The sequence below is a fragment of the Sapajus apella genome, unplaced genomic scaffold (assembly GCF_009761245.1).
Source record: "Sapajus apella isolate SASKATOON/1434 unplaced genomic scaffold, GSC_monkey_1.0 scaffold157, whole genome shotgun sequence".
NCBI lineage: Eukaryota > Metazoa > Chordata > Mammalia > Primates > Cebidae > Sapajus > Sapajus apella.
In genome coordinates, this window is record NW_022437097.1 from 2,332,317 (window position 1) to 2,357,861 (window position 25,545).

General features: G+C 46.2%; 1 protein-coding gene across 3 annotated transcripts in view; it reads left to right on the forward strand.

The window, feature by feature from the left end:
- Window positions 1-25,054, forward strand: part of GOLM1 (golgi membrane protein 1) — a 139,786-nt gene extending 114,732 nt beyond the window's left edge. For all 3 annotated transcript variants that reach the window (XM_032266333.1, XM_032266335.1, XM_032266334.1), the window contains 7 exons: window positions 1,477-1,531; window positions 4,205-4,307; window positions 10,136-10,265; window positions 14,394-14,553; window positions 15,219-15,485; window positions 17,120-17,233; window positions 23,335-25,054. In XM_032266333.1, the coding sequence (XP_032122224.1) occupies window positions 1,477-1,531; window positions 4,205-4,307; window positions 10,136-10,265; window positions 14,394-14,553; window positions 15,219-15,485; window positions 17,120-17,233; window positions 23,335-23,408 (903 nt within the window). In that variant the 3' untranslated portion in view covers window positions 23,409-25,054. The remainder of the gene's footprint in view (window positions 1-1,476; window positions 1,532-4,204; window positions 4,308-10,135; window positions 10,266-14,393; window positions 14,554-15,218; window positions 15,486-17,119; window positions 17,234-23,334) is intronic.
- The last annotated feature ends 491 nt before the right edge of the window (window positions 25,055-25,545 follow it).

Here is a 25,545-nt window from a genome sequence, read left to right on the forward strand (position 1 = left end):
GTGGAGTGGTGTGTGGTGTGGTTCGTTGTGGAATGGTTTGTCGTGTGGAGTGGTGTGTGTGGTGTGTAGAGTGGTGGCATGGTGTGGTGTAGTTTGGTGTGTGTTGTGTGGAGTGGTGTGTGTGGTGTGTTGTGGAGTGGTGCATGGTGTGGTGTGGTGTGGTTTGGTGTGGTGTGTGGTGTGTTGTGGTTTGGTGTAGAGTGTGTGGTATGTGTGGCATGGTGTGTGGTTTGGTTTGGTGTGTTGTGTGGAGTGTTGTGTGTGGTATGGAGTAGAGTGGTGTGTAATGTGGTTTGGTGTGGAGTGGTGTCTGTGGTGTGTGGTTTGGTGTGAAGTGGTGTGGTATGGCTTGGTGTGGAGTGTGGTGTGTTTGGCATAGTGTGGTGTAGTGTGGAGTGGTGTGGCATGGTGTGTGATGTGGAGTGGTATGTGGTATGGTGTGTGGTGTGCTGTGTGATGTGTGTCTGGTGTAGAGGAGTGGTGTGGTGTGATGTGGTTTGGTGCGGAGTGGTGTCTGGTGTATGTGGTGTGGTTTCATGTGGTTTGGTGTGAAGTGGTATGTGGTATGTGTGGTGTGGTTTGCTGTGAAGTGGTATATGGTGTGTGTGGTGTAGTGTGGTGTGAAGTGGTATGTGGTGTGAAGTGGTATATGGTGTGTTATGTGGTTTGGTGTGAAGTGGTATATGGTGTGTGTGGTGTGAAGTGGTATATGGTGTATGTGGTGTAGTTTGATGTGAAGTGGTATATGGTGTGGCGTGTGGTGTGGTTTGGTGTGAAGTGGTATATGGTGTGTGTGGTGTGAAGTGGTATGTGGTATGGTGTTATGTGGTTTGGTATGAAGTGGTATATGGTATGTGTGGTGTGGTTTGTTGTGAAGTATATGGCGTGGTGTGGTTTGGTGTAAAGTGTGTGTGGTGGGGTTTGGTGTGAAGAATATGGTGTGTTGTGGTTTAGTGTGAAGAATATGGTATGGTGTGTGGTGTGGTTTGGTGTGAAGTGATATGTGGTGTGTGTGATATGGTTTGGTGTGAAGTGGTATATGGTGTGTGTGGTGTGGTTTGGTATGAAGTGGTATATGGTATGGTGTGTGGTGCGGTTTGGTGTGGAATGGTGTGTGATGCTCTGTGAGGTTGGTGATTAGCCCTCTGGGTGCCTGGAGCCTCTGCTGTCAGGTAGGGGGAAGTGAGGCCTAGCTGGGGCCTTTTATGGAGGAGCAGTGTTTCCTGGGCTGGAGCTGAGTGGACTTGTTTTCTTTTGTTCAGGACCGAGGCGATGGTGGGGAGCCGATCTCTAGGGGATCCTGTTATTTTTCAGCAGCAGACATGGAAGGATGCAGTCCGAGTGCTGAACTCCAGCCTCTTCCCTGACAGCAGCGCTGGGCTGGGGAGGGCAGCCCCATCCTTGGTTTCCATCACATCTGGCTGTCAGGCTGTGGTGTTGGTTTGGGTGTTTCACGTGTATTTATCTTCCTTGCAGGCGGTTTTGGTGAATAACATCACCACAGGCGAGAGGCTCATCCGAGTGCTGCAAGGTAAGTTTGCTCCTCTCCTCCATGCCAGGCACTGGCCTTTTAGGAGGAAGCTCCTTTTCTCTCATTCTTCTGTAGGTCCAGGTGGGTCTGCATTATAATCTCATGGTGGATAGTGTCATGAGTCATTGAACAATCTTTATTATTTTTGCCTAACTCTGTCTCCTTAAGAGGCTTTTCCTTTAAAAAAAATACTGCCGAATACATCACAAGCTGTTAGTTACAGAAGAGTTCAGAATGTCATTCATGAATGTGTTAAGAAATAGTACTTCTGATAGATACATGCTCTGTTATATATACACATGGTATATATGTGACCTGTTAATTGGGTCATGCTGAATTTAGATTTTGTTCATGAAACTTAGAAAAACTGTCCAGCCTGATTTAATTGCCCTTCTTTCCTATTCTGACTCAACTTGCCAGCTGGGGATTGGTTTTCCTTTGGGTCCTTCTGAAGCAGCCAACAGGAAATGGTGTGCTGTCCTTTGTGTGGGGGGGGCTCCTCCTTCCACTGTGGCAGGAGGGGTCAGCAGGGTCCATGCTGTTGGGCTAAATCATCTGTTGGATTGAATAATTTTTACTCTAAAAATGTGGTTACTGGGAAATTAAAAATTCCCTATATGACTTGCACTTATAGTTCTGTTGGTCTGTGCTGGTTCAGAATTCTAGTTCTAAGTCAGGTTCTAAGAATATTAAAAAGTCTTATGCGAAAAGGAGTCACTTTGTGAAATGTGTTTGGGGGAAATGTAGGGCTACACGAAGTTGAAGAGGCTGCCTGGCTGCGGGGTGGGGGGTGGTCTCAGAGCTTGTGATCTGCTGCTGAGCTGTGGCTGCAGCCTTTCCTATCCCTGCTCTCGGAAAGCAGCTTTAATTGTGCCTATCTGACATTTAGTAAACCCCACAGAAAGGTTCAGTTTGACAGCAAGTTTTGATAGAGCATACGTGTCAAGTAACGCCCACCAGAGTCACCATAGGGAACAAATTAATCAGTCCCAAAAGTTTGCTTGGGCACCTTGGTGATCCCTCTTCCCCAGGCAGCCTCTGGTCTGCCACGTAGACTAGTTTACGCTTTTAATAGTTGGGTGCATGCGTACAGATGGAATTAGACTGTCTATACTGTTTTTTGCCTGGCTTCTCTCAGCATAATTATTTGTGATTCACCCATGTTGTTGTGATATAAGTCATTCTTTTTTTTTTTTTTTTTTTTGAGACAGGGTCTTACTCCATTGCCCAGGCTGGAGTGCAGTGGTGTGATCTCGGCTCACTGCAACCTCTGCCTCCCAGGTTCAAGCAGGTCTCCTGCCTCAGCCTCCCAAGGAGCTGGGATTACAGACACTTGCTACCATGCCCAGCTAATTTTTGTATTTTTAGTAGAGATGGGATTTCACTATGTTGGTCAGGCTGGTCTCGAACTCCTGACCTTGTGATCCGTCCGCCTCGGCCTCACAAAGTGATGGGATTACAGGCGTGAGCCACCGCACCTGGCATCGTTCATTTTTTGACTGTTGATTTGTGTTCTGTTGTCTCATGCTTAGTTGGATTGTGGAGTGTTTTCAGTTAAGCATATTAAAGTATCATTTATATACAAGAATATTTACCCCTCGTGGGTACAGTCAGATAAGTCCTGACAAATAATCTCGCGGATCACCACCACAGTCAACATGGCATGTGCCCACTGCTCCAGGATCCCACACCCATGCCCTGGGAAGGTCACCAGTCCCCTCCCTCTCTTGGCCCAGCACCCACCCAGCTGTTCTCTTCACCACAGTTTTGTCTCTTGAGGGTATCATATGCATGCCTTTGGGATGAGTCCATGTTACTCATGGAAGCCTTGTGTTTTATTTCAGCTTATCTTCCACCTGAGACTATTGTAGGTCTAGTGTTCTGAGGGCACACCTCGGGGATGCCGGCATCTGTCCCGGCCCGTCTGTCTGGCTGTGTCTGGGCTCAGCTGCTGCTGCTGCCCACTCTGGTATCCCCCTGGTGGCTGCCCTCCCCTCCACGCCAGCTTGGCCCTTTGTCCACCAGGGTTCTTTTATATGCCAAGTCATCAGGGCAGCAGGGATGGGGCTGATTAATTTTCTTACAGAAAGCCCCAGTTTCCCTGATGAGAGTGCTGGGTGATTAAATGGGCACAGGGCCTTGGAGAGTGGCTTGGCTGTGAATAAATGACCGGAGGGAGGGTGCTGGCAGGCAGCCTGCTGGCTGAGGGCAGAGTCCAGCAGGAGTGGCTGCTTATCTGACCAAACATCAAAAATCAGTGTTTTACAGATGGAAGGATTAGTTGGCCGAGCATGAGGGCAGGATGGTACGTGTGACCTTTGGGGACAGCTTGGGGCTTATGATGTCTGCAAAAGAGACAGGCACATAGAAGCTTCCAATGTATGTTAGGGGCTGGAGGTGAAAAGGATTTTCATTTTCTCAAATGAGAGACATTTGGAAAAGGATCAAGACGCAGGTTCTTTTGGGTTGATGCCCTTCCAGAACACTTTCCACAGCTGGGGTGGTGACTCTGGGGACGGGCTGTGTTTTCAGCTTTTTCTCTGTCCTCTCCTTCGTCCCGTTCTGTCCTTGCCCTTTATGTTCTGATGTGTGAGTCTGCCTCTGTCATGTTTTGGCTGAACAGCATGACAGCTGTGCCTGTGACCTGTGCAATTCCTTGTTCCCTTGGTGTAGACCAGCTAAAGACCCTGCAGAGGAATTACGGCAGGCTGCAGCAGGATGTCCTCCAGTTTCAGAAGAACCAGACCAACCTAGAGAGGAAGTTCTCCTATGACCTGTAAGTGCACCTCAGAGTGTATGCCACCAGGGCAGGGTGCATGCCACCTGGGAGGCGGGGGGTTAAGCTGAGGGCAGCAGATGGAGACATAACCTCTGATCGAGCATGCACCTTCTGCTCCGTCTAGGACTCTCAGAAAGGCACGGGCCCCTCTAGGATGCATGTCCTACACAAACGCACAAGGAGGCCAGTTCTCAGCAGGAAATGAATTACTCAGCGTGCCTTAAAATGTAACGTGAAACTCTGTAAAGCACAGGTGTACTGGTTAAGTCAACAGCATAAAGCTTTTAGAAATGTGTTCCATAGGTGCTCACATGTAAGTGAAATCAAATTTGTTGACTCAAACATTTTGACTAAAAAAGACATTCTGGCAAAATATTGATATATTAATAGTTTATTGCCTGGTGATCATTGTGGGAATTTTGTTTTCTTTGGACTTTTCAGTGATTTTCCAAATTTTTACAGTGAGAGTGGAGCACTTTTATAATCAAATTGAAGCAACACTAAACTATTAAAAAGTGAGCTAAACACCGTGGGAAGACAGTAAAAACCAGTTTACAAGTTTCCCTGCCCTTTTTTTCCCTCATAAAACAGTAAGTTTGGGATTCAGAAAGAACCAGCCACCTGCAGCCCAACTCTTGTGACCGTCCTTTCCCGTGCGACTTAACTCTCTCCAGTCCATGCCCAGGTTCACATGAATAATTTACTTAACTGCAGTCATCAAAAAATTTTAATCATTTTTTAATTTACTTGCTGTGTGTGTGTGTTTGTGTGTGTGTGTGTGTGTGTGTGTGTGTATGTGTATTCTTTTTTTTTCTTTTAAGACAGAGTTTTGCTCTGTTGCCCAGGCTGGAGTGCAGTGGCATAGTCTCAGCTCACTGCAACATCTACCTCCTGGGTTCAAGCATTCTCCTGCCTCAGCCTCCTGAATAGCTGGGACTACAGGTGCCCGCCACCACGCCTGGCTAATTTTTGTATTTTTAGTAGAGACGAGGTTTCACCACGTTGACCAGGCTGGTCTCAAACACCGACTCCAGGCGACCTACTCGCCTTAGCCTCCCAGAGTGCTGCAGTTATAGGTGTGAGCTACTGCGCCCAGCCAGTCTCTTTTTAATTTTTAAATTTAAAAAGTTGTATTACTTGTATTATATTTAAAACATCCATATAGCTCCAAACTGTCTTATCTTTTAAAAATTACCATTTTGGATTATTTCATTCTGTTAAGGCTCACCTGTAGTTTAGCTTGTTGCTGGGTGTGAATTGTCAAATTGCATTCTGAAAGGATTTGAGCCATCTGCATGGTCACCAGCAACCTGGGAGAATCAGTTGCCTCACGTGCATTGAATTCTTGGGGATTTCCACGTTCTTCCAAAACATTGTTCACCTGCCATAATATCTTCCTACTAACTTTATAACCACATGCAACTGAAAACATGAAGCCCCAAGGACATGTCTCTGTAGAGGACATGAGCAACTAGTCAATAGAAGGGAATTGTGGCTAGGTGCAGTTGTTCACGCCTGTAATCCCAGCACTTTGGGAGGCCAGGGTGGGCGGATCATGAGGTCAGGAGTTTGAGATCAGCCTGGCCAACATAGTAAAACCCCATCTCTATTAAAAATACAAAATGTTAGCCAGGCGTGGTGGTGGGTGCCTGTAATCCTAGCTACTCAGGAGGCTGAGGCAGGAGAATTGCTTGAATCTGCGAGGCAGAGGTTGCAGTGAGCTGAGATTATGCCACTGCACTCCAGCCTGGGCGACAGAGCGAGACTCCATCTCAAAAAGAAAGGAAATGTGATTGTCACCCATATGTGTGGAACTTTATTCAGCTATGCCAGTGGTTCTTGAGTAGGGGCACTCTTACACTTAGCAGGCCTTTGGCATTGTTTGGAGACATTTTTGTCAGTCATGGCTTACAAGGAGGCTGCTACTGGCATCTAGTGGGGAGAGGCCAGCAACACTACTAAATATTTTATAATTCACTAGACAGCTTCCCACAGCCAGGTTTTGTCTGGCCTAAAACATACACAGTGCTAAGGTTGAGAAACCTTGAATTAGGCTGATAATCAAAGGATTGCATCTAAACAGAAATGAAGTACCTCAGTCTTTTTTTTTTTTTTTTTTTGAGACAGAGTTTTGCTCTTGTTGCCCAGGCCAGAGTGCAATGGCGTGATCTCGGCTCACTGCAGCCTCTGCCTCCCAGGTTCAAGTGATTGTCCTGCCTCAGCCTCTCTAGTAGCTGGGACTACAGGCATGTGCCAGCACACCCAGCTAATTTTGTATTTTTAGTAGAGACAGGGTTTCTCCACGTTGGTCACGCTGTTCTCGAACTCCCGATCTCAGGTGATCTGCCCATCTCAGCTTCCCAAAATGCTGGGATTACAAGCCACCGCAGCTGGCCAGAAGTACATTGGTCTTATTACTCATCATTAAAGATACCTTAATGCAAATATTTCCCTCACATAGATTGAAACATAAAAAGCCATAAATGGCTTCACTAGATAAATGTTGGCCTAGAAGGTTTTAACCTAGCTGGAAACCAGCCCACTGACAGGGAAGGAATCTCTGTTCCCCATGTAGGAGAGCTTGGGCCGAGGCAATGGGTGGACACCTTTAACCTGGGCTGGAGATGCATGTAGGGCACACTCCTTTTTTTTTTTTTTTTTTTTTTTTTGAGCAAAGTCTTGTTCTGTAGCCCAGGCTGGAGTGCAGTGGCGTGATCTCGGCTCACCACAACCTCTGCCTCCTGGGTTCAAGTGATTCTTTTGCCTCAGCCTCCCAAGTAGCTGGGATTGCGCCTACCACTGCACTCAGCTATATTTTTTGTATTTTTAGTAGAGATGGGGTTTCACTATATTGGGCAGGCTGGTCTTGAACTCCTGACCTCAGGTAATCGCCCACCTTGGCTTCCCAAAGTGCTGGGATTACAGGTGTGAGCCACTGTGCCTGATCAGATGCACTCCTTTTGCTCCTGGTGGGTTGATACCTAGATTGAAAGCTCTTTCTGGCTGGCTGTGTCTATTTCACTACCTGTGCCCAAGGCCCTGTACTAGATATGCTTCCTGGGGGTAATGTTCATGGAATGTTGGAAGCGAAAAAGAGCTAGGTATTCTTAACTTTCTTTGGATTATAGGCCCTTTTAGAGAATCTAATAAAAAGTACAAACACTTTGTTAGCAAATTTATAAATGGACCTCTGCCTAAAGTTGTGCAATTTGTGCGAATTCTTAGGGTGCCTGAAACATAACTGCACACCATCCATTAAAACATCCTGTCTGGTCCAGTCCTTCTATGGAAGGCAGTGCCAAGGACACAAAAGCCGATGGAAAGGCCAGTTTCCTGATATACAAGGTAGTATTCTTTCCTTGAAGTCAGTCAGCACACATTCCACTTTTTACTCTCCTACACCTGTGGCAGGCATCACTGAGCAATCACTGCGCTCCATCCAGAAATAGCCTTGCTTCTTTCTCCCTGGAGTACCGAGTCAGCACATGAGATGAGAACCGCTCACTATCTAATCTCCTCGCTGTGAGGAAACAGAGTTTCCAGTGTTGATACTGGAATATAATACTGTGATGGTCAGTGCCCTGGATGATGGGATCCCCTGCATTGATAGATCCTTGTGTCGAACACATTTCATCAATGGTACTCTGACCATCAGTTGCACCAGTTATAGTAATCACTAGTGGCCCAAGTCCTGTATTTCTCTCCAATTGGGCCCCAGTTAATGCTGACATACTTGCCACTTGCATGTAAGAAAAAGCCAACGTGAGGCCTCAGGAAGAAACACTGTCACAATCTGCATGACCTGTGTCTCAGAATTGAGGACAGAGGTAGTTCGGCACCTGGCTGTCAAGCTGGAATGTGGAAAGCCGCACTTCATCTGCAAGGATGCAAGATAAAGGCTCTTTGTACTTTGTTTTAGCAGGGCTGGGAGCAGATGCAACCAGTACTATCCTTTTGCAGGTTTAAAGGTCCAGGATAGCAAATGACCTGCTCGTTTACTTTTGCACTATCGGATAGCTCTCTTTTTGTTTGCTGTGTTTAAGCTCCTGTGCACTAGTCTACCACCTGTGGCTTGTATGTTTGTGAGAATTGTATTTAAATGAAATTTCCACCTGCTCTCTCGGCTGTCCAAGGTCAGGAACTCTGCACTGCATTATTTCGGCAGCACCTGGTACCCTTCTGTGTGTGTGTGTGTGGTACATTGTGACCCCGTGGTGCTTAGAACTAAAGGGTGTATTTCGAGAGTCAGAGATTGAATGTGATGTTCACATTTGGCTCTGAAATGCCTGCGACTCAGAAAAGGTGAGCTGAGCTGTGAGCTGTGTGGTGGAGAGGGCACAACGGTAAGGAGCCCTGGAGTCTGGCTTCAGCTTCAGCCTCTCTGTGTCCCTGGGCCATGGCAGACAACCGTGTCACCCCTTAGCATTCTTACTTGCAAAACGAGTAATTCCCTTAATTACTTCATAGCTCTTGTCGAAATACTCGTAAAATAAATTCTAGTCAGAAAGCTGAAGCAATGCCTGAAAGTCTGTTCCAACAGCACTTCAAGTGTCCTCCAGTTCAGTTCAAGTTTTGACACTACCCACTTAGCACAGACCCCTGAGGTTAAGGGGCTCCATCCTATATGACTGCTTCCACCTCCAATGCCAGCCACAAGTCTGATGTGTCCCCCAGCCACCCTCACTTCTGCCTGGCTGGCTACAACTTTAGGGTTACCCACCCCCCCCTCAGGTTTGATAATTTGCCAGAATGACTGTCACGGAATTCAGGAAAGCTGTATTTACTTTTACGGAACAGCCCAGTGGTACAGTCCTAAGGTGAGGGCTGGCAGTGTGGGGGACAGGGGAGCTGCTGTCCTGTGGAGTCAGCTTCTCCCATCTAGTGCATTGTTATGTACCCAGCCAGAAAGCTCTGCAAGCCTTGTGGTCTGGAGTTGGAGGGCTTTTTTTATTTGTTTCTTTTTGAGATGGAATCTCTAGCTGTTACCACGCTGGAGTGTAATGGCGCCATCTTGGCTCACAGCAACCTCCGCCACCCCAGGTTCAGGTGATTCTCCTGCCTCAGCCTCCTGAGTGGCTGGGACTACAGGCGCACACCACCACGCTCAGCTAATTTTTTAGTAGAGACCAGGTTTCATCATGTTGGTCAAGATGGTCTTGATCTCGACCTCATGATCTGCCCGACTCAGCCTCCCAAAATGCTGGGATTACGGGCATAAGCCACTGTACCCAGCCAAGTTTTTTATATAGGCATGACTGATGAAACCATCAGCCATGGGGATGAACTCAATCTCCAGTCCCTCTCTCCTCCCCAGAGGAGGTGGAGCTGAAAGTTCCAACTTTCCAGTCATGTGGTTGGTTCTTCTGGCAGTGAGTCTCTGTCCTGAAACTCTCTGACACCCATCCTTCCCCCACCCCTGACAGTCCCCTCTTTAGTATAAACTCAAGTCTGGTCCAGAGGGGCTTGTTATAAATAGCCAGATACTCTCTCAGGAACTTCCAAGGGTTTTAAGAGTTCTGTGCCAGTAGCCAGGCACAAAGACCAATACATGTATTTTTTTTTTTTCTGCAGATTGTATGTTAAAAAACATTTTTTTTTTCCTAATCAGTAAAGTTCACTGTTTCAGAACAATGGTTTTTTTTAATGTGTTTCTTTTGGTCACTTAATTGTTGAACACACACATGTTGCCCTGTCTTAAGTGCCATCTTCAGATGAAGTGCCTGAAGCAGGAAGAGGGTCTGTGTCTCTTATGGAAGTGGATGTCACTGTCCAGCAGAGACACAGCCATAGACATCAGGCCTTTTCTTTGCTTTCTTCCACCAAAGGAGCCAATGCATCAATCAGATGAAGGAGGTGAAGGAACAGTGTGAGGAGCGAATAGAAGAGGTCACCAAAAAGGGGAATGAAGCTGTAGCTTCCAGAGACCTGAGTGAAAACAACGACCAGAGTCAGCAGGTAACTGGGGAATTTCTGCCAACAGTTTCTAGAAAGTACCCCTGTCTTCAGGCGTTTTATTTCTTGTATCTGCCGTCTGGCTTTCTCTGGTCTCTGACCTCCCTTGTGGGCTTGGCTCCCTGAGATACAACAGAGCAGAACCTGGTCCTGGGCTGCCTGGACCCTAACCAAGTGTGCTGGCCTCCAGCCCCACTTCTCAAGCTCAGGGCTTTACAGGAATTAACCTATTTCAAGTTCATAGCCAGCCTGGGACAGAGTTGCTGTTTTCCTGATTTGAGGATCCCCAGGCCCACGGGAGGGGTTAAGTTCTGTGGCCAGCATCACACCTGGTCAGTGGTAGAGCCCATCAAGACCTCAGGTCTGTCCGATCCACGCCTCATGCTATCAGCCTGCCTCCCCTGCAGAGCACGGCCCACGAAGCTGCTGCCTGAAGCCTTCTGCGTGATCTTTGGTTGGTTTTTTTAAAAACATAGCAGCTTCATTAAGATATAATTCACATTCCCTGTGATTCACCCATAGAAAATTTACAATTCATGGGTTCTGGGTATAGTCAAAAAATTATGTAGCCATCACCACAGTCAATTTCAGAACATCTTTATTGCCACAAAAGAAACCCTGTATCGATTGGTTCTCCTTTATTTATCTTCAGTCCCCATGGCCCTAGACTGCCAACCCCTACTTTACTTTGTGTCTCTTGATTTGCCTGATCTGGACAATTTCCTGTCAATAGAATCATAGATGTGTGGTCTTTTGTGTTTGGCTGCCTTTTTTTTTTTTTTGAGAGGGCATCTTGATCTATTGGCCAGGCTGGAGTGCAGTGGCACAGTCTTGGCCCACAGCAACCTCCTCCTCCCAGGTTCAAGCAATTCTGCCTCAGCCTCCCGAGTAGCTGGAATTATAGGCACCCACCACCCCGCCCAGCTAATTTTTGTATTTTTAGTAGAGGTGGGGTTTCACCATGTTGGCCAGGCTGGTCTTGGAACTCCCGACCTCAAGTGATCCGCCCGCCTCAGCCTCCCGATGTGCTGGGATTACAGGTGTGAGCCCCCGCACCCAGCCTGTCTGGCTTCTTTGGCTGAGTATAAATGCTTCAGGGCTCATCTAGGTTGCAGCATGTGTCAGTTCTGTATTTCCTTTTATGGCTGATTAATCCATTCTGTGGATAGACAACATATGGTTTATTCATTGTCAGTTGATGGGCATTTGGATTGTTTCCACATTTTGGCTATTATGAATAATGCTGTATGAACATGAAGTTTTTGTCTGGTCGTATATTTCATTTCTTTTGGGTAATACCTAGGAGTAGAACTGCTGGGGTATATGGTAATCTGTATTTAACGTATTGAGAAACTCCCAGACTTCTTCCAAAGTGGCCATAACATTTTACAGTCCTGCCAGTAGTTTACGAGGGTTTCAGTTTCTTCACATCCTTGCCAACTCTTGATACTACCTTTTCATTACACCCTTCCTAGCAGGTGTGGAGTGGTAGCTCATTGTCATTTGGGTTTGCATTTCCCTAATAACTAATGATATTGAGCATCTTTTCACATGCTTCATTGGCCATTTGTTTATGTTCTTTGGAGAAATGTCTATTCAGGTCCTTTGCTCATTTTTTAATTGACCTATTACTGAGTTCTAAGAGTTTTTAAAAATATATTGTACTAAAGATAGATGATAATGGATATATGATTTGCAAGGTGTTTTTTTCCCCCCAGTTCTGTGGGTTTTTTCACTTTCTTGATGGTGTTTAGCTGAAGCACAAAAGTTCTTAATTTTGGCCAGGTACGGTGGCTCATGCCTATAATCCTAGCACTTGGGAGACTGAGGCAGGTGGATCACCCAAGATTGGGAGTTTGAGACCAGCCTGACCAACATGGAGAAACCCCATCTCTACTCAAAATTTAAAATTAGCCCGGTGTGGTGGCACATGCCTGTAATCTCAGCTACTTGGGAGGCTGAGACAGTAGAATTGCTTGAACCTGCGAGGCGGAGGTTGCAGTGAGTTGACATTGTGCTGTTGCAATCCAGCCTGGGCAACAAGAATGAAACTCCCATCTCAAAAAAAAAAAAAAGTTGTAATTTTCACAAAATGCATTTTATTTATTTTTTTCTTTTGTTTTGTGTTCTTGGTGTTATGTTTAGAACACTTTGCCTGATTCAAGATCATGAAGATTTACTGTTACATTTTCTTATCAGAGTTTTATCGTGTTAGTCCTTAGATGATGGTTCTTAGTTCTTAGATCATTTAGGCCTATGATTCATTTTCAGTTAATTTAATTCTTGCATATGGTGTGAGGTAGAGCTCCCGCTTCATACTTGTGTGTGTGTGTGGATATCAAGTTATCTCAGTATTACTTGTTGAAAGAAAGACTGTTTTTTCCCCACTGAATCATCTTGGCACCTTTGTCAAAAATCATTGTGCTGTAAGTATGAGAGTTTTTAGTGAGCCTGAGTCCCTTGGCTGTGAAAATCCCCTGTGCTTCTCGGTAGCCACTCCCTTACCCCAGTGGGACAGAGTGGCTGGAATGAGCTAGAGTTGTGTAGCTTCCTTCTCCCGCATGGAAGCCTAGCGTTTACTGGAGTTGGGTGTTTCATTCTGGCAGGTCAGCTAGGCTCCCCGCAGGAGGGCTCTGGGTAATGTGCTCCTCCTGAGGGCAGGCCTGGTGAAGGAGAATGGAGCACTCTGACATGTTTTCCCCTCCTACTGCTGGAAGCACAAGCCAGTTTTTCTCTGACGTTTACTGAGAGCCTGGTTGAGCTCCTAGGGGTAAAACTCTTAAGTATGGGAGCCCCTATGACTGGGGCAGGTTTTTAACTCTCAGACTCATCACACTGAGCCTCAAGCAGTTCATAAATGGCAAGTCAGGCTCCACCCCCACACCAGTTCCCACGGTGACGTCTGCCTGAACCTGTCCTGGTGAGCCGGGGCTCACTGTGTTGGGCTCTGTCTCCAGGCTTAGGGACAGTGATTTACACTCTGTCCTCATCTCTCCTGTGGATCCAAGAAGGGCTGGTAACTTTTCAATCTGTTTAGCTTTTTACTTGTTATTAGAACCAAGTGGTGACTTCTAAGCTCCTCACACGAGGAACTGAAAACTGGAAGTCTTCTGTCTAATACAGATGCTTGAAGGTGTACATTATCTTCTAAGCACTGTTGGAGCTGCTTCCCGTAAGTTTTGGCATGTGGTGGTTTTGTTTTAATTTGTGTCAAAGCATTTTCTAATTTGCATTGTGATTTATTGTTGGACTCACTGGTTATTTAGAAGTGTGTTGTTTTATTGCCAAATATTTGCGAATGTCATAAGTGTCATGCTGTTACTGATTTATAATCCCTTCCATTGCTATGAGAGAATTTACCTTGTGTGATTTTAGTTACTAAGTGTGTGGCGCCTGCCCTTGTGGCCCGACATTGTCCGTCCTGGGGAATATTCCGTGTGCTTTTGCCGGTGCTGGGCTGAGGCTTCTGCAGATGTTCCTGCAGCCGAGGAGTACTGTGTCGCTCCTGGCTGCTGCTTTGTTGTTGTTGACCTTCCACTTAGGTATTTTATATTCTTTTTTTTTTTTTTGAGACGGAGTTTCGCTCTTGTTACCCAGGCTGGAGCGCAATGGCGCCATCCCGGCTCACTGCAACCTCCGCCTCCTGGGTTCAGGCAATTCTCCTGCCTCAGCCTCCTGAGTAGCTGGGATTACAGGCACGCGCCACCATGCCCAGCTGATTTTTTGTATTTTTTTTTTTAGTAGAGACGAGGTTTCACCATGATGACCAGGATGGTCTCGATCTCTTGACCTCGTGATCCACCCGCCTCGGGCTCCCAAAGTGCTGGGATTACAGGCGTGAGCCACCGCGCCCGGCTGGTATTTTATATTCTTAAATACTTCCTCTCAGCAGAATCACCGCCCAGTTTTAATCCGTACTGACAGTACTTTCTGGGGGACCCTGACTCAACCTCTTGTCTTCTGATTTACGCCACATGACCGGGGCGTGACCAGACTAGACAGTGGCGTTTCTCAGGGTCTTGGTCGGAAGGACGCGGTAGTGGGATTGGCAGGCTTCATTGCGTTGGTGGGATTCTTGTAAGGCTTCTGCTCACAGAGCCGCGCCCTGGCTGCCCTGTGCTTCTGTTTCAGCTCCAAGCCCTTGGCAAGCCTCAGCCCAGGCTGCAGGCGGCAGGCCTGCCACACACAGAGGTGCCACAAGGGAAAGGAAAGATGCCCAGCAACAGCAAGTACCAGACACCGGCCCCCAGTTCCGAAGTGGCTGTGGATTCCAAGAGACAAGCTGAGAAAGGTAAGCAGAGCCTGGCAGTTGCCCTGCTCCCCGCTCTCCAGAGCCCGGTCAGAGGAAGCGGTCTAAGCGAGCTGCTGAGGCAGTCAGTGAACCTGCCAGGAGCAGGGCGATGTCTCTCTGGGCATGTGGAATTGGGGCCTTGGGGTTTCTTCCCTGTCTTACTGATGTTGCCTCCTTGCAAACGAAGTGCCGTGCTCTTGGGCAGCTGTGTAGAGAAAGGCCCAGGCTGCATCTTTATGCAGGACATTGCTAGGCCTGTGGGACGCGGGGAGGCAGCTGAGCCCCAGACGTGGAACCAGGAGGCTGCTGTGTCCGTGACAGGCACCAGGTGGGCCTGCCTGCGCTGGCTCCCAAGTGCTTGTCTCCTACAGACACGATGACCAGGTCCCTCAGCAGGACACCCTCTTCCCTTTATAGCTTGTGAGATAATTTAGTCCATGTTTTTTAAGCTACTTTTCCCTTCATCGCAGTTCTGATGGTGAGTTGCAGGCACAGAGAGGCCTGCAGTTGGCGTCTGAGGTCGCAAAAGGAGCCACCTGGTGGTTCTCCTGTGTGCAGCCCACCCCACCCCCACTTGTCTGGGAATTGAGTGGCACAAGGTTTTGCTTTTTTTTTTTTTAAATCAAATGTTGGCAAGGTCACAGCTAACTGTGTTCTGTGCACAGAGGAAGCCAATGAGATCCAGGTGGTGAGTGAGGAGGAGCCTCAGAGGGACAGGCTGCAGCTGCCGCAGGAGCCAGGCCGGGAGCAGGTGGCACAAGACAGACCTGTGGGCGGAAGAGGCTTCGGGGGAGCCAGAGAACCGGGCCAGACCCCACAGGTGGCAGCTGCCCTGTTGGCGAGCCAGGAAAATCAGGAGGCTGAGGGCCCTGAGCGAGACCAGCTTGTCATCCCTGACGGACAGGAGGAGGAGCAGGAAGCTGCCAAGGAAGGTGAGTGTGAGGCTTCGGGGGCTGCTGTGGACTCATTCCCACCAGACACTCAGCCACCTCCATCTCCTTCCCAGCACCAAGGATCACCCTGAATTTTACCAAACAGCAGTCAGTGATTTGCCAGTTCCTTTTCGTCTGAAGGTTTCTTATTTGTTATCAAGACGGAGGCAGGAAGGAAGAGCAGCATATGCTCCAGAACTCGAGGCTTTAGATGCAATATTGACAGGGAGGCGAGGGGACCTTGCAGGTGGGTGACCTGGAGATGGGTCCCTAGCACCAAGTGGACGTCCCCTCCTGGCAGGCAGGCCACGTGCTCCATCTTTGTTTCTCCACTGTCGTGCAGTGTCTGCTGCCATTTAGACAATCGGTGCCTAGTGAATGAATGACTGCAGGAAGGAACATTGGGTAGATGAAGGGTACTGCGTATTTGAACACTGAAGAAAAATGACGTGAATCACTCCTTTTTGTTTGGTTGGCTTTTTTTCTTTTTAAAGACATAAAGGGTAGGAATCTGAGATCAACAGATTATTCCAGGATTCAGACCCTTCAGATGTGGAAAATGTCCTTCCTACCTGAGCCAGGAACGCTTCTGAGGACATGACACCTGCGCTCTGGGGTGGACCAAGTGACAAGTTGGAGAATGCATTTATTTGCAGAAGTTACACTGATTCCATTTAAATGTAAATTTCACTTCAGTGTCTTTCTGAAGAACATGTCCTCCCAAGTTCCAGTTAAAGAATTGCATTTTGTTAGCCCTCCCTAAGCATCCCTGCCGGGTCCCGGTGTTCCATGCCTGCCCAGCAGAAAGCTGCTCATGGTGTGTGGGGCAGGGAGGTCCTACTGGCTGGCTTAGCCTGTGGCGCTCAAGCACCAGACCCCTCAGCGGCTGGCCGTGAAGCGTAACAAACTTGGGCCTGAGATGCCGCAGCACCTGTGAGATGCATCTGCTTCTAGCTGCAGGTGTAGTGACCTCATTTGAAGAATAGTGTGCAGGCCATGCAGGCCTTTGCAGTTTCCACCCCAGGCAGTGAGCCAGAGAAATAGAACCAGAGCTGCTTTTCCAGGTGTGAGCTTTTAAAACTGCATACACATGTAAAATGTGTAGCATAAACCCTTTGAGTAGGTCTCTTGAAAGCCTTTTGTCTTCATCTTTTCTGGTTGCTGACCCCCTCCAGGGATGAATAGAGTCCTGGGTGCTCTCGTGCTATAAACATGAGGGACAGTTTCTCCCTGGGCTCACAGTGGCAGCTCCATTTCCTCTCTGCATTCTAAGGAGATGCTGTCATTAACTATAGATAACTGTTCCTTCCTAAAACAGTAGCACCTTTTACCTTTTAAAGAGTTATCTCTTTAAAAAAATGGAGACTTGGGTGTTAGCTAGTTTCTCCATGTTCAGCCTCGAATGCACCTTTTATTGAGGGCCATGTTGTCTCTAGATTCAGAGGCCAAGCAGAGTACACATAGTGCATGTGTTTGTCTTGGAAGCCAGCCCATGCATCTCTGCCATTTCCAGAGAGGCAGCACATGGATCCGACTGTGAGCAAGGATGGACAACCTCCAGCACCTGCGCGCAGATACCCCGTGACATCAACAGAGAAATGATGTAGCTTACGTTTTATGTGCTAATTTTACAGGGAGAAACCAGCAAAAACTGAGAGGAGAAGATGATTACAACATGGATGAAAATGAGGCGGAATCTGAAACAGACAAGCAGGCAGCCCTGGCAGGGAATGACAGAAACATAGGTGGTAACAGTGGTGCCTGGGTCGGTGGGGAAGTCACCTTTCATTTCCCCTTTCTGGTCCCTTGCTGTGATTATCCAGTGAATCCTCAAATAGTATCGTAACTAATGGATCACTTCAAGGAGACCGTCTTTTCTTCAGGAGACTTTGAAAGCTGGTGCAGTGGAGGGAGGTGAGAGGGTTGAGAAGCCCACAGTGATGAAAACCATTCAGAAACTCTGCATAGTTCCTAGAAATATACTCAGTGTGGCTCAAGCCTTTAAATAGGATGATTTTTCAGTGACATTTAGGGATTTCCCGACAAAATGGATAGGTCACTACTTGATTAGTCTGCCTCCCAGATGAAAAGCCCCAGTATGTGCATAGAGCTTCCAAGCAGCCATGATAGCTGCCCTTTGTATTATTATTGAGTTGTTGAAGAGTCCAGGCCAGGATCTTGTACAACGTATCAAACTTTGGCCTCGTCTATTTGCTTGTGATGGATTCAGGCTGATGAATTCTTGCTTTCCCCCAGGAGGAATAACAGCAGGGGGTCCTACTGGTAGTTGATTCCTTAGCTGATGTGGTGCCTATGAGGTCTCAGAAGGCCATTTTCCTTTGGACATTAATACATCATCTAGAAGAGGATGCTATGAATTTGTATGGCTTTACCATCCATTGATGAACATTGCCCATCAATGGATGGTAAATGTTTTACATTCTGACATCCCAGCACATTTATTACTTGACATTTTTTGAGGAACTCCTCTCCATCCTCCAACACACTTGTTTGTTTTGGTATCATTATGGAATCACAGTATTCTTTGTTAAAATTCATTTTCCTGGGCTAGGTGCGGTGGCTCACGCCTGTAAACAGAGCACTTTGGTTGGCCAAGGCGGGCAGATTATGGGGTCAGGAGATCAAGACCATTCTGGTTAACATGGTGAAACCTCGTCTCTACTAAAAATACAAAAAATTAGCTGGGTGTGGTGGCACACGCCTGTAGTCCCAGCTACTCTGGAGGCTGAGGCAGGAGAATCGCTTGAACCTGGGAGTCGGCGGTTGCAGTGAGCTGAGATCGTGCCATTGCACTCCAGCCTGGGTAACGGAGCAAGACTCTGTCTCAAAACAAAGTTCATTTTTCTATTATATTGTTGGTGTTTTCTTTCTCAGTTTTTGAGAGCTCTTTATATATTAAGAAGATCGCCTTTTATCTGTGATGTAAGTTGCAAATACTTTCTCCCAGCTTATCTTGGTTTTGCCCATGGTGTAGCCATGCAAAATTTTCAAGCGTTTTCATCCTTTCTTTTATTGCTTCTGGATACTGAGTCACAGTTAGAGCAAGGCGTGCCCATCTAGGTTTGGAAAAAATTCATCCATGCTTTCATCCAGTATGTTTTAATTTTGTATGTGTAGGCCAGGCGCAGTGGCTCATGCCTGTAATCCCAGCACTTTGGGGGGCCAAGGTGGGCAGGTCACCTGAGGTTAGGCATTTGAGACCAGCCTCGCCAACATGTTGAAACCCTGAGTCTACTAAAAATACAAAAAATTAGCTGGGGCATGGTGGTGTGCACCTGAAGTCCCAGCTACTGGGGAGGCAGAGGCAGGAGAATGACTTGAACCTGCGAGGCGGAGGTTGCAGTGAGCAGAGATTGTACCACTGCACTCCAGCCTGGGCGACAGAGTGAGACTCCATCTCTAAATAAATAAAGAACTAAAAGTAAAACACAGATTCAGAAAACATGTGAAACAGTGAGTTTCACTAAGGTGAACACCTCGTAACTGCCTCCTCACTAGCAGAACGTGGCTGGCCTTTCTCTATGCCCTTTCCGTGTCTCCCTGTTCCAGTCAGAGCTTGCTCCTGCCCCCAGTAGTAACCACCATCCTCACCTTCATAGTAGGCATTTTCTCACATTTCTTTATGGACTTATCACTCAAGTGATATTCACATCACAGTTTATTCTTGGTCATTTTCTTAAATTTTGATATATCTATAAGTCGCTGTTAATCTATAGGTTTCTCTTCCATTCCTTTCTCGCCTTTGCAGTATGTCAAAGAACCCAAGCCAGCCAAGTGCGGTGGGTCACACCTGTAATCCCAGCACTTTGGGAGGCTGAGGTGGGTGGATCACCTGAGGTCAGGAGTTTGAGACGAGCCTGGCCAACATGGTGAAACCCCACGTCTACTAAAAATACAAAAATTAACCAGGTGTGGTGGTGGGCACCTGTAATCCCAGCTACTCAGGAGGCTGAGGCAGAAGAACTGCTTGAACCCAGGAGGCAGAGGTTGCAGTGAGCCGAGATCATGCCATTGCCCTCCAGCCTGGGCAACAGAGCGAGACTCTGTCTCAAAAAACAAAAAAAACCAAGCCATGTGACCTCTAGTTTCCCACAGCCTAAATATTGTTGATTGTAGAGTCATGGGGCAGTTTAGCAAGGTCTCCTGGCCTCTCTGTTCCGCAGAGTGGCAGCTAGACCCAGAGGCTTGAGAGACTCAGGTCCAGGCACAAGCCCTCGGTAAGATGATCGGTGGTGGTATGTGTTTTCATCGGGAGGCACATCATATCTGGTATCTTTCTTTTTGTGATGCCAGTTGATGCTCAGTGCCTGTATCAATTCATGTCTATGTCATCTGTTAATTGGAATGTTCTTAGAAATAGACACTTAAGCCAGGCATGGTGGTACACGCCTGTAACCCAACACTTTGGGAGGCTGAGGCGTGTGAATCACCTGAGGTCAGGAGTTCGAGACCAGCCTAACATCATGAAACCTCATTTCTACTAAATACAAAAAAATTAGCTGGCATGGTGGTGTATGCCTGTAATCCCAGCTACTTGGGAGGCTGAGGCAGGAGAATCACTTGAACTTGGAGGCAGAGGTTGCAGTGAGCTGAGATCACACACTCCAGCCTAGGCAACAAGAGCAAAAGTCCATTCAAAAAGACCTTTCAGTGGTATTGTTTGTATAAGGTAGATAGGATAAATGCTTGATTTTTTTCCTTTTAATAGTTTTCATGACTATGAATTGTTTCCCCGTCCTCCTCTGAGGGTGACTACATTTAAAATATCATATTCTTCGGAATTCAGCAGAAATCCTCAAGACAGCAGAAGTTGTTACCTTCACTTCAGTTTCTGTCTTGCCAGTGCCTTCTTTTATTACCATCTGGGCAATGCGTTATTATTATTTTTGAGACAGAGTCTTGCTCTGTCACCCAGGCTGGAGTGCAGCGGCGCAATCTCAGTTCATTGCAGTCTCTGCCTCCCAGGTTCAAGCAGTTCTCTGCCTCAGCCTCCCGAGTAGCTGGGATTACAGGCGCCTGCCACCATGCCCGCTAATTTTTGTATTTTTAGTAGAGATGGGGTTTCACCATGTTGGCCAGGCTGGTCTTGAACTCCTGACTTCATAATCCACTCGCCTCAGCCTCCCAAAGTGCTGGGATTACAGGCGTGAGCCACTGCACCTGGCATGCATTATTCTTAATGTTTTAATATTTACATATTTTTACCTTTTTATTTTGAAATAATTTTGATTTTAAAAAGCAAAAAATTTCCATATACCCTTCACCCAGGTTCACTACATGTTAACATCTTATATAACCAAGTAAAATTACCAAAATAAGGAAATAAATGTTGATGCAATGCTATTATCCAATCTGTAGACTTTGTTCAACTTAGTGAGTATCCAACTGATTTTTTTTTCTGGCCCAGGATTATGCATTGCATTTACTGTCGGACCTCCTTAGTGTTCTTTATGGTGGAGATGTTTCTGTCAAATCATTCATGTTGTTGGTCTTTTTTGAAGGACAGTGGCCCAGTTATTTGGTTGAAAGTCCCTCAGTCTGTGCTTGTCTGATTCTTCAACAGTGTGCTCTTAAAAATTACATTTATCCAGGATGTCAGTTGTTTCAATTGGCAGAATTGTTTGGAGTTTTTAGAATGCAAATCCTAATTTGAATTTTCAGCTATCTTCATTTAGGCAATTTTTAAAAAAAGGTAAATGGCAAATACAGCCAGACTTTTAAGCAAATACAGAGTCTCTTTCTGTTCTGTGTATGTCATTGACTCCGTTCATTTGTGTACTTCAGTGCTTGAGCGTGTTTCACAGTCTGGTCACGGTCTTACCTCTATTCTAACAACTTTTTTTGAGACAGTTTCACTCTTTTTCCCCAGGCTGGAGTGTAATGGCACAATCTCGGCTCACGGCAGCCTCTGCCTCCCGGGTTAAAGTGATTCTCCTGCCTCAGCTTCCCAAATAGCTGGGAGCTGTGATTACAGGCTTGTGCCACCATGCCCAGCTAATTTTGTATTTTTAGTAGAGATGGAGTTTCACCATGTTGGCCAGGCTGGTCTTGAACTCCTTATCTCAGGCAATCCACCCGCCTCGGCCTCCCGAAGTACTGGCATTACAGGCATGAGCAGGGATTACAGGCACCTGGCCTCCAACCACCTTTCAATTGTAGTGTCATACTAAATGCTTGGCTTTGTGGTGAAGGCTTTTTCGATCTCTCATCCCCTACACTCCTGTGTCCTAAGGACTTGACCTTGCGTAAGGTTTTAAACAAAGTAGGTAGGTAAGGGAAAGAAGGTAAGTGCCTTGTCAGCTCTTTGAAGAAGTTGAAGAAATGTCATTAACATCAGCTTCCATATTATTTCAGATTGTGTCATTGAAATAGTTTGAGACCTTACTTGCTTCAGGGAAATAAAAAGACATTAGCTCCAACTTTATTAGAGCCTTTAACAGATACTATTAGTTTAATAAGGCAATTATTTAATGAATAGTCATTAAATTACCATTTAATGTGCCATAGTTATAAATCAAGACCATGGTTTTAGGTTTTATTTGTGAAGTGTCTTTTTATGTTTGTGTGTGTGTGTGTGTGTGTTAAAGAGTAGAGTTAAGGCCAGATGGTAGAAGCCACATAGACTTCAGCTCTGTAAAGCAGGAGAGCTTTGGAGTCACAAGAGCTGTCTGAAGCTGCGGACGGCTCTCAGGAGGCAGCGTGTGCCACCAGGAGTGCAGTAGGAAGGGAATCACACTGCACAGGAGGGTGATGATTATCCAAAATTCCATGAGTGCACTTTATATTGCCCATTCGCTATGGCATATGGGGCATTATGTCATTGTTTCAACAAGTATGGAATCTTTAGGTGCCTCAGCTTTGTTTTATGGCACATGGTTGGCCATGCATTCAGTCCCTTTGAAATGGGAGGAGTTCCTTTATGCTTCTCACAAGGCATGCAGTGGGGGGGCTGTGGCTTGCTTCTTCAGTGCCCTGCAGCTCAATCCCCTAGGGGAGCATGGGTTCCGACCCCACAGTAGCATCTAAGGGTTGAGTGTTTACAGTTCCTGTAATCCCCAGTGGGTGTGTGTTACAGTGTGCTCTTTCAGCTTAGCTGTCCACAGGCAGCCTGTGTTAATCAGCTCAATTAGATCCTCTGCCTTATTGCAAGGACAGAGGGCTTTCTGTATCCCGGGTTCTTGCCCTAGTGTACTGGAAAAATCAGACTACATGAGCTTAGAAAATGAATGCAAGATTTATTGTGTGGTGGAAGTAGCTGTCAGCAGATGGGTGGGGAGGGAGAAGAGGGATGGAGTGGGAAGGGTCTTCCCTGGGAGTCGGGCTGCTCAGCAGCCAGGCTCTCCTCCTACTGTCCTTGGTCAAATTTCCCTTGGTTTCTGCGTCGTTCTGCTGTCAGTTCCCTGCTGGTGTCTGTCAACGTGCTCTTCTGTCAATGTGTTCCTCTCAATGCCCTGCCACTTTTTTGTGTGCCCGCTGGGGTCTCGGTTTTTATAGGCACAGGATGGGGGGCATGGCAGGCCAGTGTGGTCTTGGAAAATGCAACATTTGGTCGTGAAGACAGGCCTGAGGGTGGAGCCCTTGCCAGGGACCCTGCCCTTCTCTACCCAGCACTTCTCTACCCAGCACTTCCCTGCCTCCCTCTCGTATCACCTTTGCCATCTCATCCTTGATGAGGAATGCAATTCCCAATTACAGTGTTGCTGTGGGAGATAGTCGTCTTTATGACACAATTTCTAGAAATTAATGCAAAATAGGACCTGCCTAGGCTGGTAACTCAAAATGTTTAATCCTAGAATATTATTATGTTTGTGTTTTTTTTCCTTTTTAGTTTTTAATGAAGACCAGAAAAGAGACACCATAAATTTACTTGATCAGCATGAAAAGCGGAATCATACGCTCTGAATTGGAATCACGTATTTCACATCAGGACTGAAGAGATGACTACAAAATGTTCATGAGGGACTGAATACTTAAAACTGTGAAATGTACTAAAATGTACATCTAAAGATGATTATTGTGAAATTTTAGTATGTACTTTGTGTAGGACAAATGGAATGGTCTTTTAAACAGCTTTTGGGGGGGTACTTCTGAAGTGTCTAATAAGATGTAACAATTTTTGACAATAGGTATTTTATGAGATCAACACCAAAAATGGAACATAGTTCTCCTTCAAGTGTTGGCGACAGTAGGGCTTCCTGATTCTGGAATGTAACTTTGTGTATATTAACAGCCACGGATAGGAAGAGTCTGTCTGCTGTGAAGGAGAGACACAGAACTCTGCCTGGGTTACCTCTGGCATTGTCCTGTCCACGTGCTGTGGAGTGCTGGTTGCCAGCCTGTTACCTGTTCTCACCTAAAGACTGGCTTACGCTCTTGTGCAGTCAATTCAGATTCTGAAAATCAGTGGCCTAGAGCACTGACTGTTAACACAAATGTCACTAGCAAACTGCAACAGCTTTAAGTCTAAATACAAAGCTGTTTTGTGAGAATTTTTAAAAACGCTACTTGTATAATAACCCTTGTCCTTTTTAATGTGCAAAACACTACTAAGCGGCTACAATTTGAACATTTGTGGTCTGTATTTACTTTGTTTCATGTATGTGGGCAAAGTAACATCTTCTCTAAATATATTACCAAGAAAAGCAAGGAGCAGATTAAACTTTTGAAAAACAGGTCAAAAGTGGGCTAACCTGGAGCAAAGCACAGTGAGGCAGAGGCACGGCACGAGAGGGCAAGTTTGTTGTGGAGAGATCTGTGCCTACTTTATTAATGGAGTAAAAGAAAACAAAGTTCATTGATGTTGAAAGGATATATACAGTGTTAGAAATTGGGACTGTTTAGAAAAACATGAGAAATGCAATGGTTTTTGTCATAGTGTACACATTTAGCTTGTGGTAAATGACTCACAAAACTGATTTTAAAATCAAGTTAGTGTGAATTTTGAGAATGACTAATTCCTAATTCACAGTAACAATGGCATTAAGGTTTGACTTGAGTTGGTTCTTAGGATTTATGGCAAATATGCTCTTACCACTTGCAAATAACTGGCCTCCTCAATGACTTTCAGTAAGGCTCTCTAAGGGGTAAGTGGGAGGATCCACAGGAATTGAGATGCTGAGGCCTAAGAGATCCTTTGATCTAACCCTCTTATTTTCACAGGGGAAAATGGGGCCTAGAAGATGGAGCATCTAGCTGGTGTGCCGGCACCCTGGCTTCACACTCCCAAGTAGCTGGGACTACAGGCACGAAGTCACTGAAGCAGGCCCTGTTTGCAGTTCATGCTGTCACCTCCAGCTTGAACATTCTTCATGTCTATGTCCTTTTAACCCAGTCCCTAAGGTTAAACTTTCCCACCCAGAAAAGGCAACTTAGATAAAATCTTACTTTCATACCCTTCTAAGTCCTTTTCCAACCTCACTTTGAGTTCCTCTTGGGGTTGATAGGAATTCTCTCTTGCTTTCTCAATTAATAAAGTCTCTATTCATCTCATGTTTAATTTGTATGCATAGAATTGCTAAGAAATAAAATATTCTGTTCAACTTTTAAAACTTGCACAGCTCTCATTTTGCTTTTCCCTTTCATCCTCTGTTAAAGAATCTACCCTCAAACTGTGGACTGAAGATGGCAGTTTGCCTTAAACCTCCTGTGGAATGAGATGGGCTGTCGGTACAATGTCTTCAACCCACAGGGCCCCGAAAGTCATATGCTTGGCACATGTGCACGCTGCATGCTTTCTCCAGGCGCTCACACCCCTGCTGCCTTTGGGATCACTGCAGACTCAGCCAACAGTGGAGAGGGCTGTGGGCTGTTTCAACAAAATAAAACAGTCACCTGTGCAACAGCATCAAGTAGATTTCAAACCTTGATCTTTTGGTTTCATCCAAAGTTAATAGCTATTCCTTTGTAAGGTTTTTTTTTTTTTAAACTTCACTTTCCACACTACACCGATACATAAAATGCTTAATTAGTGTGAACTCTATTAATCTGCACCTTCCTCTGTACACTCAAATGGTGTGGGCAGGAATGATGGGATTATTCA